The sequence below is a fragment of the Rhinolophus sinicus genome, linkage group LG05 (assembly GCF_036562045.2).
Source record: "Rhinolophus sinicus isolate RSC01 linkage group LG05, ASM3656204v1, whole genome shotgun sequence".
Lineage (NCBI taxonomy): Eukaryota > Metazoa > Chordata > Mammalia > Chiroptera > Rhinolophidae > Rhinolophus > Rhinolophus sinicus.
This window is the reverse complement of record NC_133755.1, coordinates 19,526,322-19,538,929: the sequence shown is the minus strand read 5'-3', so window position 1 is coordinate 19,538,929 and position 12,608 is coordinate 19,526,322. Positions and strand designations below refer to the sequence as shown.

General features: G+C 44.7%; 1 protein-coding gene across 1 annotated transcript in view; it reads left to right on the top strand.

Moving 5' to 3' along the window:
- ALK (ALK receptor tyrosine kinase) overlaps positions 1-12,608 on the top strand; it is a 636,280-nt gene that overhangs the window by 331,743 nt on the left and 291,929 nt on the right. Inside the window, exon 4 of the mRNA XM_074331841.1 lies at positions 7,467-7,668. Within this exon, the coding sequence (XP_074187942.1) occupies positions 7,467-7,668 (202 nt within the window). The remainder of the gene's footprint in view (positions 1-7,466; positions 7,669-12,608) is intronic.

The window sequence follows — 12,608 nt, the reverse complement described above, 5'->3', positions numbered from 1 at the left end:
TTAGTGCAAGGAGGGAGCCCATCTGTGGGGAGGCACCACGCGAGTAATGGTAAGGGACCCTCTGGAAAGGAGGATGAGGCTCAGGAGGAAAAATGAAATTCCTCTGGTGTGGTTAATCCTTATGGTCTCCAGTCCCTTTTTAACTCCATTTTCCAGACTACAAGGTAACAGTATGCTTAACTACAAGGCAAAGAAAAGGGGAGATCTTTTGTATAAATCCAAGTGGACTGAAAGACCTAGGGCTGCTAGTGGAAGCAGAGTGTTTGTGCCCATGAGGCCAACATGGACAGCAAACCTCTGAAAGTGGCCTGACCCTGACCCCGGCCGTCAGGCCAATTCTGACACAGAGAATAAGCATCATCTGCGTACACAGAAGTTCCTATCAATGTTCCTAGTCGCTCCTGTTTAAATATAAGAGGCTGACTCAGGATCACCCAATATATTGTTAAAAAACACAATTCAAATGAATGAATTTTAATCTTGTTGGCTTTATTCAATGATTTATGAATCGGACAGCATCCCATCTACCAAATAGAAAGGAGCTCTGAAGAGCTATACAAAATGAAAGACTTTTAGATTCAGAAGCTCACAGGACAGGGAAGTTATAGTAGCAAAAAGCCGTTTGTTTGTTGTAAGGGTACTATCTATCCTGTAGAGGAAAGCAACATCTGTCAGGCAGATTACATCCCTAATGCTGACCAGGAAATTCCAGATTGACTGATTTAAAGTTCCATTCCCGGGAGAGGCTAAAACCATGATTCAGTTAGGTATTAAGTCTCGGTTTGTGATGTGGGGCTTAGCACAAGTGACTCCACGTTGGGCCTGTTGTCTCTTTTTTTAATAATATGAGTAGCTGGCAGCATGTAAAACAAATATCAATGTACAAAATTGACCCCAGGGAAAATAAAGATAAATTTAAATAACAAAGGTTAACTTGAAAGATAAAGCTCTTCAGAAAGAGTCAAGACTGAGAAAAGGGGGAATGAAAGTATCAGAGAAATAATAAAACAGATTTATCAGAGATAAAAGAGAGATGTGTTTTCTGATTGAAAGAGCCCACCAAAGGCCACAGAGGAATTTTTGAAGAGATCCATACCTAGATGCATCATATTGAAATTTCAGCACAAAGAAAGATCCTGAAAGCTTCCAAAAAGAGAAAAACAGATTGGCTACAAAGAAATTAGCAATAAAACCAGCCTCAGACTTCTCAGTCACACAGATGCTGGACAACACGAAGGTAGGCCTTCAAATTTCTGAGGCACAATTTCTAATCTAGAGACTATGGCCAGGAAAGTTATCAACTAATGTGAAGACAAAATAAAAATATTTCAGGTATTCAGAGATCCACAAAGAGATTTCCCCCTGAGGAAGTTTCCTGAGGATGGTGGGACTAATGGAAGAGTCCCAGTGAAAATAAATTACAGAATAATAGCTTTACTGGAGGACCAGAAAGCAATTGGTGCAAATTAAAACAGGTAGTCAATGTCTTCAAGAAGAAGAGAAAGATTTTCCAAGGAAGATATAGAAGTGTTAGTGATATAGCAAAAATAAATAAAAAATAAGATAGATAGAAAATAAATAAAAAATAAGAAATAAAAATAGAAATAAGAAAGAAAGAAGGCAGACAGAAAAAAAAGGAAAAGAAAATAGCAGCTAGACATTTCTGGGAAAACAAACTGCAAGAAAGTACAAATATAAGGAAAATTAAAATGCACCACAATTTTGAGAAGTGACAATGAGAGAACGAGAGGGAATATTCATTTGACCTTGATGCTGGAAACATTTTCCGTGGAGTGAGATGTATCATTGGATCTATAGAAGAGATTATAACTATAGCCCTCATTCACCGCAGTGAAAACATATATAGCTATCAGTATAAAAGCTCTGCTTATTGATTTTCGATGTTTAGCCTCAACCTGTATACAAAGCACAAGACTTAATCATTCTCACACAACCTTGACAATGGAAAAGAAAAGCGCAGCTGACTTGGGAGGCAGCCGTGGAAAAGGGAAAGTGCAGAGGAGGGTGGGAAGGCTCAGAGCCTCATCTTCTAGGGAGGAGAGTCTGGCTAAAGCTGACGGAACAAGTGATAAATTTGCCATGGAAAGTTAACAAGGTAAGTAATAAAAAAGCAAAAAGGGATTTTAACGATCAAGTATTAGAAAGAGGATGGTATCATTTTTCTTACTGTGCCATAATATTTAGGATACTGAAGGCAGCCACCAAAAGAAATGAGAAATCCTTAAAAATATTTTTGGGACTCGGGAAAAGGAGCATGATTTGGGGATGATTATAATTATTATGATGAACTATTTGGAACAATTTTACTACTTGCCAGTGTGTGTGTGTGTGTGTGTGTGTGTGTGTGTGTGTGTGTGTGTGCGCGCGCGCGCGTATGTATGTATGCATACTCAATGCCTTTTAAAAATCAAACAAACAAATGAGAAACAGAAACTCATGGACACAGACAATAGTTTAGTGGTTGCCAGAGGGTAAGGGGGGCGGGAGATGAGGGTAAGGGGGATCGAATATATGGTGATGGAAGGAGAACTGACTCTGGGTGATGAACACACAATGGGATTTATAGATGATGTAATACAGAATTGTACACCTGAAATCTACGTAATTTTTACTAACAATTGTCACCCCAATAAATTTAATAAAATAAAATTTAAAAAAAACACAAAAAAATCAGTTTTATACATATATATATTTATATACATATATTTATATATATTTATTATATATAAATATAAATATAAATATAAATATAAATATAAATATAAATATAAATATAAATATAAATATAAATATAACTTTGATTTTTAAAAGGCATTGAGTACCTGCCACGTGGCTAGGCCAGCATCGTGTTATCCCAGACATTTAGAAGTGGCACTAACCTTATAGCAAAAGCATCTACAGAAACAAATTATTCTGAGGCAGGAGCCCTTCCGAGAGATGGATTTGTGTAAATTGGAAGAGAGGAAGCAGGGCGGCGAATCACAGTTCACAGATTATTTGTCTAATTGACTGAAACTTGGTATAGAGAACCCCAGAGAGGTGAATTAGGAGAAGAAGTCTTTAGGACTTGGGGGCTTGGAGACTTGACAAGGTTCCTTTCAATTGATAACATTCTGGGCATGCAGATAGTTTGGACGGTTTGGAGCCGTAAGGATCCTTAGAGAGACTGTCCAACCCTTTGATTTTACAAACAAAGGAAGCTTGGTACTGGCGACACTAGGGTGCAAATTTAGTCCTTCTGATTCCAAGTTTAGTGACAGATAAAAGGAGCTCCCTACCAAGACACCCCTAGAAGCAGGAAGTCACCATTTATCACACACCTACTGTATTGGCCACTTCATGTATGTTATTTAATTTAATCTCCACAATAGCCATGTGAGGCAGGCTATACCCATATTGAATTTGAACAAACTAAGGTTTAAAGAGTTTAAACAATTTGTCTAAAGCCTAGAACTGGATAGAGACAGAGCCTGGATATGAAAGAGTCTGTCTGACCTCAGGCTTCATGGTCCTTGGTTTCTGGCTTGTAATTTGAGCCCTGCTTGCTGAGAGGAGAGCAACACATCCCTATCACGGTGACCAAAGGTAAAAGTAATAACCATTTCATGTTTAATCATTGAACATATCAATACAACCCAAAATACTAAGGAAAACACTATCCTGGCACCACATAAGCAGGGCTCTTTGATCTGCTTCATCACTCCCCCATGGCCCACACCGAGGGTGGTCTGTGAGCTGCCAGCCCATCCTTCTTAATTAGAAGGGACCCCAGGAGCCTTCACATAGCTCCAAGCTATTGTGAGTAAAATAAACAGGAAACAGAAAAGAGGGAGAGGAGAGATAAATTCTCACTGACTTTAAAAGATTTATACTGACAATATCCCAAGGAGCTTAGGAAATGAATTTTTCTTTCTTTCTTTCTTTCTTTTTTTTTTTTTTGTTGTTGTTGGAGGAAAGCTGCTGATGAAGAGATAGCTCTCAACCATAGAGTTTCATTGAGAGTGAAAATACGTTAAGTTCAGTCTCTTATTGATAGTCCAGTTGTACAAAATAAAATTCATATAAACATCATCTCACATATTAGAAGTGGAAAAATCATCCATCTTCCAGTCAGCTTCGAAGGAGTCCCATTACTGAGGTACTGAATTACAAGGAAAGAATTGAGATGTGTCTCCACCCCCAGGAAGGAGGAATGGTGGTGCCAGAGGGCCCCAAGTCCAACCCCGCACACACGCACACATACATGTAAGTAATCTTTCTGAGAAAGGGAGCACCTCCTTTATTTTGCCCACATTCTTTCCTTCAGTAGCTCCAAAATTGGTTTCAGTCCAACCTTCCACACGCTAGAGTAGGACCTCAAACCAGGACACCTTATGTGTGACACGTGTGGCTTCATCATTAACCCCAGACCATGCCCCCAGAGTGTCTGGAGCAAAACTCTTGTCTCCAGAAGTGCTTCTAGAACTCTCACCTGGTCTGGACAGATACACTTTAATCTAGCACAGAATTGGAACCCCCATTGAAACCCACAGGCCATCCTCAACATGGCACCTTTGCTCACAAACACCTCACATTTGCATGTAGTCGCATCCTTGCCTGGTGGGGACTGGTGGTGCAGGGTGAGGTTGGGTCAGTACTGACCCCCCCATCCCCACCATACCAGATAAATCTTCCTGAAGCACCACTCTGATGATATCACTATCCTGTTCAAAACCCTTTTCTGGCCCCCTATTGTCCACAAAGATCTATGAGTTAAATGTTCTCTGCGGTCTGGTCCCACACACCCACCACCTTAGCCTGTTTTATTTCCCAGCCTTCTCCTCGTCATATACCCAACTCTGCAGCCAAACGCCACTACACACATTCTACATTTATGCCTTTACTCTGCCTCTCAATTCCTGCACAGCCAATTCTGCCAATATCTCTGTCTTCCTCGCCCTTTAAAATCTAGCTCAAAGGAATCTTCTTTATGAATCTTCCCAATGGAACTTAAGGTCTCCTTCCTGGAGCCTCCCAAAGTGCTTTACCTGTATGTGTCTGATGGCTTTAGAACCTCTCCTTTTGATAGTAGTCACTGCAAACATCTCATCACCCTTCCTGGTCCTGGACTTCCTTGAAGGCCAGAACTGTGTCTGGTTCATGTCTGTGTCCCCACAGCAAAGCCAGTACTTGGATGTTTGATCACAGTCGGCATTCCATAAATGAAATCTGAGGGCAAAAAGGAATGAGTAAGGAAGCTAGTGAACAACTGGATTTGGTTTAGTACCCATCTGCCTGTCTTTCCCCCTTCTCATTCCTTTGAGTTCTTGAGCTACACAACTTGACCACAAGGCATCCTGATCATATTTTTGGATAAAGGTACAGTGAGATAATGAGAAACGAAGAAGGTTAAGAGCACTGGTTAGGAGTGCAGAGACCTGGAATCTGGTCCGGACTTTGAATGTAAGACTTTGGACAAGTCATCCCATTCTGCTCTCCAATCTGCTTCTCTAGAAAAGCCAGGGTATTATTATATTACATGATTGTTAAGTCCTTTTTAATTCTGAGGTTTTGATTCTAATCTCTTTTTTTTACCTCTGTGTCCATGACAAGAATGTCTCCCCCACCATAAAACAGGGTAATAATATAGCTTATTTACTGAGGGTTGCAGAGAACTTTTCAAAGGCCCACGTGCCACACTAAAACTTCCTAACAATCACAGAGGGTTCAGTTTCTAGCAGTGACCCCGTGTCCCCCATCCAGCTCAGAAACAGTCTTGTGCTGACCCCATCCTGATTTTAACCGGATGTCACATTTACCTACTTCCAGAGTATTGCAAATCTCCAACCCTGACCCGATATCTTCTTGTTGGAAAATGCTTTGCTTCTCGTAGGAATCTCCTTTTTTCTTCTGCATCATTCTCTATTGCAGGCTGCTGCTGTAGTTCATTTGCCTACTTGGTAAATTGGGTTATGTGCAGAAGGAGACTAATTTGCAGTGCGGGACAGGGGGTGCTAAAAAGGCTGAGCACTCAGTTGGTTCCCACTGGCGGTGTGAGGGACCTTGATAGAAAAGGCTTCCGCTGCAAGAGGAGCGGCATCTAATGGTCCAAAACTTCAATGCAGGAGCATGGAAAGTAAAATTAATGCATCAAAAGGAATGCCTGGAACAATAAAATGGTGCTGTGCTTTTATGCTGTCAGTAATCCCCACGAATATAAGTTTCTTGTAGGTCACTTGGCCTGTTCTACTGGAGTCAGGGTTGGCGTGCCCCAGAGGGAAACTGCCACAGGCACAGCCCCAAGGGGGATTTGTAGCGCTTTCTCTGTGGAGACCAGTTGCAAATTCACATGACTCATAGACTCAAGAGCAGAAATGGATCTTAAGAGATTACTGAGTTTAGCCAACCCTTCTCAGCCTATTTTATAAACAAGGAAACTGAAACCTGAGAAAGTTCATGCTTTGCCCAAGATCGCTCAGCTAGTAAACAAAGGAGCAGAAACCATGATCTTAGCCACTACATACACAATAGGTGACCCAAATGCTGCCTTTCCAGGCCACCCACCTCTCAAGGAAAACCTTGAACTGGTCAGAACATTTGAGAGCCTAGAGCCAACCCATACGTTGCTGGGAAACTCTAAATTGTCCAGCAGAGATAAAATGAGTCCCAAGTTGGTTTAAATGTGACATAGAGGACTCGGGTCAACTCTGTTTTAAATCATGACCTATAGGCTGGCCTGGGATAACCGGAGTGTCCTGGTTTGTGGGGTGTGGAGGTACCCTACATTGATGTTTGCAAGATGGCACTGATGTCCTGGCCCCACTTTTGGCACTTTTATGGAGCGAGTGATTCTGTTAGGCTGTCCCCCTAGACCAGGATGTAAATCTATCAGAATGTCTTAACAGTTGGGATGGGTTTCCCACTCTGGTCACTCTTTAGGGATTAGGTAATACATACTATTCTTTCCCTGTTTCCTATGGGACTTTGTTAGTTGTGCCTATTGGCTGGCAAAGAATCTTTGAGTCTTTGTCTCTACTTCAACTTAGAAGACAATCGAAATAAAACAATTGATTAGTTAATAGGGTGCTTCCTTCCTACCTAAAACTGGGTGAAGTGCTCTCCATGCTTATCTCACATAGTCCTTACAACCACTCTCTGAAATAAATGTTTTCAATCCCATTTTACAAGTGAAGAACCTGACACGCAAGGACATAGAGCTAGACATAGGGGTAGTAAAGTGAGAACCGTGGTGTGCCTGGTTACAAAGCCCAAGTCCCCAGTCACCATTCTCTTGCTTCAGGCTCAGTTTTTACAAAGACCATCTAAGGGAGAGGGAAGAGCAAAGAAGGAGAGAAAAGCCCCCAGCATCTCGGACTTTGATGCCACTGGTCTCTAAATCCTGCTGTCGAGCTGCTGCTGTCTTCCTCTGGACACACCTGCAGAGTCACTTTCCCATCTGTTGGCAGGCTCCTTCCTCCTCCTCAACACGTCAGCCAACTCCAAGCACACCATCTTGAGCCCATGGATGAGGAGCAACAGCGAGCACTGCAGACTGGCCGTCTCCGTGCACAGGCACCTGCAGCCCTCGGGGAGGTACGTCGCCCAACTGCTGCCCCACAATGAGGCTGGAAGAGAGATTCTCTTGGTACCCACTCCGGGGAAGCATGGGTAAGTCCTTTCCCATTCCAAAATCGATTCTATCAAAGGTGATTTGGCTTTTGGCTGCCGATTTCCAGAGTGTATGACATCGACTTCAAACTTGCAGTTGCCCTTTAAGGGGTAGGGTCCTGATTAAGCCATGACTGCTGATATTCCCTGGGTTGTATCTCAGACACTGATCTGTGGGGGCCCCTGGCCACCCAGGCTGGCAGTCCTTCCAGAGGCCAGAGGACCAGCTGGCAGAGTGGGCATTTAATGAGTGGGTGTTAAAGATATTCATTTCCCAAAGTCCAGATGGAGCCAAGAAGAAAACAGCCAAGGGGAGTGTTAAAAGGCCAAATGAAAGTAATTTAATATGCTGGAAAGTGGGTTTTACCAGCAAAATTTTGGCAGGAAGGGAAACAGCAAACTATTATAGCAACCCGAGCAGGTCCTACAGGAGTGTGGGACCCCAGAATCAGGGAGACCACAACAGTATCAGTTCAACAGAGATGGGAACAAGCTTTGTTCTAGACCCTCTAAGGCTTCCATAACACTGAAGTCACACCAGTACCCACGTCAGTGCACTCCCCTAAGCGTCCAGGGGATACTCCCCTGCTTACTCAGTGATCCGTTGTGCCTCTAGAAGTGGCGACATTGGAAAGCAAACTCGAACTAGGGCATCTCTGTGCCTGCTTCCTTTTCTCATTCCATAAGATAAACACCATTGGAAGGCCCCAGTTATGAGGGGCACCAGATATGATTACTTTCTAATCAGTAAGGGTCAGAGATCCTTACAGAGGGCATGTTTGCAGGAGAAAGATCTCTAATTTCTAGCTAAGCTTAGACTTAGCTTCTCTCTAAGAAAAGACCTTGCAGAGAGGCCCCATCTGAATGACGATGCTCCACCTCCATGGTGTGCTGCATCTGGGGCTGGGGAGCTCTGACTACTGCTTTTCCAGTCAAGTTATATAGCTTCCTTAGGAATGTCTTGAAAGTCTCCACCCCACTCCCCTGCTACTGACTCATCTGTATTTATTGTGCTTCAAAAAACTACAAGCTGCTACCATCCCAGTAGGAATGAATTCTTAGCTTCAAGAAGGATGCACTCCCCAGACATAAACTCACATCCATCTTCTTGCCTCTGACATGCCTATTGGACCGCCAAGTGCCTCATGCACTCTTCATCAGAAGTCAGAAATGTCAGGTGTCTGGGCTGCCTATAGTTTTGGATGCGCCGTCCTCTGGGGCCAAGCCTCCCTCCAGCCCATCATTTTGATCATTTATTGAAATTGATGCCTCCCTGTCTTGTGAGAAGCCCAGATGGTAAGGTCTCCCACCCAGGGGCGGGGCTGGTGGTGGCCTCAGCCACTGTGCCATCCTATGGGTGTTTGCCCAGGCTCATGAGATGTTCCTTCTGCCTTTGTACCCAACACTCCTGCCCCACCAAGACTGGCAGAGACCAGAGAGTGCTGCTCAAGGCTGCTGGGTTTCACACAATCAATCCGTTGAGGGTCAGGGGTAAGGGGATTCCCTGATGTCACAGGGAAAGTGGAGTTTGGGGGAATCCTGAAATGTAGGCTAAGAATGTGGATGAGAGTGAGAGGAAGAATGCCAGAGGCATGTTGGCACTTCCTGAGCAGCAGGGTCTGGTCCTCTATATGGCATAATCAGGAGGACGATAGCTCCTCAGTGTGAGTAGCCATGGGGGCTCGGTAAGAGTTTCCCCTCCTTATCTTCCTGTGCTCAGAACTACCAAGTGAGTTCTCATTTAACAGATGAGAAAACTGAGGCAGAGACAAAATAGGAAGTGATGTGGCCCAAAATGGACTGCAGGCCTCTTCTTTCCTCATTTGTGATCTTTCCAGGAAATGCATAGCCTCTCAGCAGGGACTCAGGGGGAAGGGTGGCTTCAGAAAAGAGGAAATGGAAAGTGAAGGAACCTTACAAAAAGAGATGATCTAGATTCTTTGGCACCTCAAGAGCCCAGGGGCATGTGATGACAGCCTTCCCTATGTGTGGTGAGAACGAGGAGACCAAGACTGCACAGTGTGGGAAGCTTGTTAACATCCCCTGAGGCTCGTCTGGCCACCAGTCCCAAGGTCCACCCCGCCGGCCAATGCATTTCTTCCCTTGGTGACTCTTCCATCAGCAGAGTTGGTCTGCCCTGTGGAGGGTGGCAGTTGAGGCAGGAGAAGGGGAGCGGGGATGCTAGGACAGGCCACTGACTTGATGTCTTTCCCATGGCTACCCCTATACCTGCAGGGGTTTTGCCTCAGGCTGCGCTAGTGCATCTCTGTGCAGAGATACTCTCCCCTTAGCCTTGGCAGGGCCATCTTGGAGTTTGGGGATGAGCAGGAGTGATTCCAAATTTAAATTAAAGATTCCTGAGCCAGCCTCCCCACCTCCAATAAGATCAATGTGGTAAGGGTGGAAGGGGGCATCTGAAGGGGCAACGCTTAGACTTCTGTGCTGGGTGGAGGAACTCTACTGCCCTGGGCACCTTGGCAAGCTACAGGACACAGGCACTTGTCCAGAAATTCAGAGAGCTCTGGGTATTTGTGTAGAGTCAGATCCGAGTTGCTCAGCCTTGACGCTATTGACGTGTCGGATCAGACAATTCTTTCTGTGGTCACTGTCCTGTGTGCAGTCCCCAGCTCCCCAGGCCTCTACCCACTTGATGCCAGTAGCACCTTCCCTGGTTATGACAAAAAAAAATCATATATATATATATATATATATATATATATATATATATATATATATCTTCAGACATTGCCAGATATCCTGGGGGGGGGGGGTGCAAAATCATCCCCATTGAGAACTACTGAAATAAATAGAGCTTTTAAGAGCTGGGAGGAACCCTGGGATTTACCTGGTTCAACCTCATCAAGTGACAGGTGTGGGAACTGAGGCCCAGAAGAAGGAAGGGGCTTGCTTCATGTCACATGACGAGTGTCAGTGTTGGTGGACAAGTGTCTTGAGCCCTATACTCATGTGTATGTGTCAGCCACTGTACTAGGTCCTAGGTTACAAAGATACATAACACCAGTCCCTACCCTTGAATAATAATAACTATTGCTAACACTTATTCAGCACTTCTGGATGTGCTAGCCAGTCACTGCTGTGCACTTCACATGCATTTTCTTATTTAATACTCAACAACACCAGGAAGCAGGTACTGTTATGGTCTTCTGTTTTATAGATGAGGAAATTCAGTGAGGTTAAATAACTTGCCCAAAGTCACCAGCTAAACAGGGTGGGGGTCTGAACCTAACCAGCCTGACTTCAGAGTATTTTTACCCGTTGCTGGAAGAGCTCAGCTGGTCCACAGTAGTGCAGCAGAAAAATTATTATGCTGTGAATCAAAGCCCTGACTGTAAGTCATAGTTCACTATTCAATCATCAGTTCAATGAACCATCATTTATTGGCTACTTCCTATTTGTTAGGGTTATAGGGGTGCAAGAGATCCAAAAGCCCAGCCTTTGAAGATCCACAAAAGGATGTTCTATGAAAGAGCTCTATGACTTCAGGCAACTCCCATCCCCTCCCAAACCTCAGGCTCCCCATCTGTAAAGTGGGGATGATGATGCCGGGCCTGTTCACGGGGTGGGTGGAGTCAGTGCAATACTGGGTATGCGAAGGGTTTTGCACTCCGAGCTGGATGCAAATGTACGAGGCCATTAATGGTTTACTTAATCTGCTCTGCTCCGCTCTGCTCAGAATTGGGGCACAAAGGATTGAGACTCGTCCCCTCTCTAATTCTGGGGTCAGTGTCAGTCTCAAGAATCCTTTGGTTTCGACATCCTCAGCAGTTTGCGTCTCTGGAAGCTCACCCCCTTCAATGTCAGCGAGAACCCCAGGAGCACAATCCTCAGTGTGGCAAGGGGGACACAGTGAAATCCTGGCTGTGATGACAGTGATGATTACAAATGGGGCTGGCTCCTTCTCAGAACAGAACATGGTGGTTTGGGGACTGATATTTGGAAAACAACATTCAGTGTTTATAGTAACAAGGGAGGAAGTTGTCATAGCAAAGTGGGCTGGGGAGAGCCTGACACAGTAGTCTGCTGAGCAACAACAAGTCAGAGAGGCCACCGATTCCCCCCGGAAGCCACGAGTCGTGAGCAGACATCAGGGGGAGTGGCAGCCTGTGTGGAGGCTGCAGGCAGGGAAGGCAGTCAGGGAATCCCAGCAGCTGCTCTCTTCCTTCTGGAAAGCAGCAGTGTGCTTGAGGTCTAATGAATCACACAGTGTGGGTGCTCATCTGCTACAGTGGCCTGGCTTTAGCTGGGATCTCCGAGGGGACAGATGACGACAAAGTGTGCCCAGCCTGTTCATCTGCTCATCTGGCTGGCCAGAAGCAAGAAAGCAGAGAAATGCGCTGCCAAACAGCCCAGCCCCACTGGCCGCAGAATCCAGCAGGCATAGTACATCTTAACTAGAAATTAAAAGCCACCAAGTTCCCACGAATTGAATGAATAAAATACCTACTTAATATGGTGAGTTGTGAAATAGCATAAGGAAAATGGCTCACCATTTGCCTGATTATAGTCGCTGCTTAATGCATTGTAGATCCTCTTCAATTCCTGCATTCATTTAACAGCCATGGATTGGGCATCTCTCATATAATAGGGGCTGAGAATACACAGCCAAAGACGACATGGGCACGGCTTTCAAGGAGCATCCAGTCCAGCAAGGAACACACAGGCAAATAGCAACAGCATACAATTGTGCAGATGTTTTGAAATTGGAGCCCAGAGAGAGTAAAAGGCTGAGCTAAGATCACAGCCAGCACAGCCAGCCCAGGCAGCCCAGCTCCTGCCTCTGCCTCCTACACGTCTCTGCCTTTCGGCTGAAAGCTGTTTTAGAAAGAGCAATCCCAGAGCAGTGGGCAATGTGAAGTCAGTGCCTTCCTGAACTCAGGAACACAAGCTCAAGGGTTAGTGGTGTTTCGGGCTGTGACAGC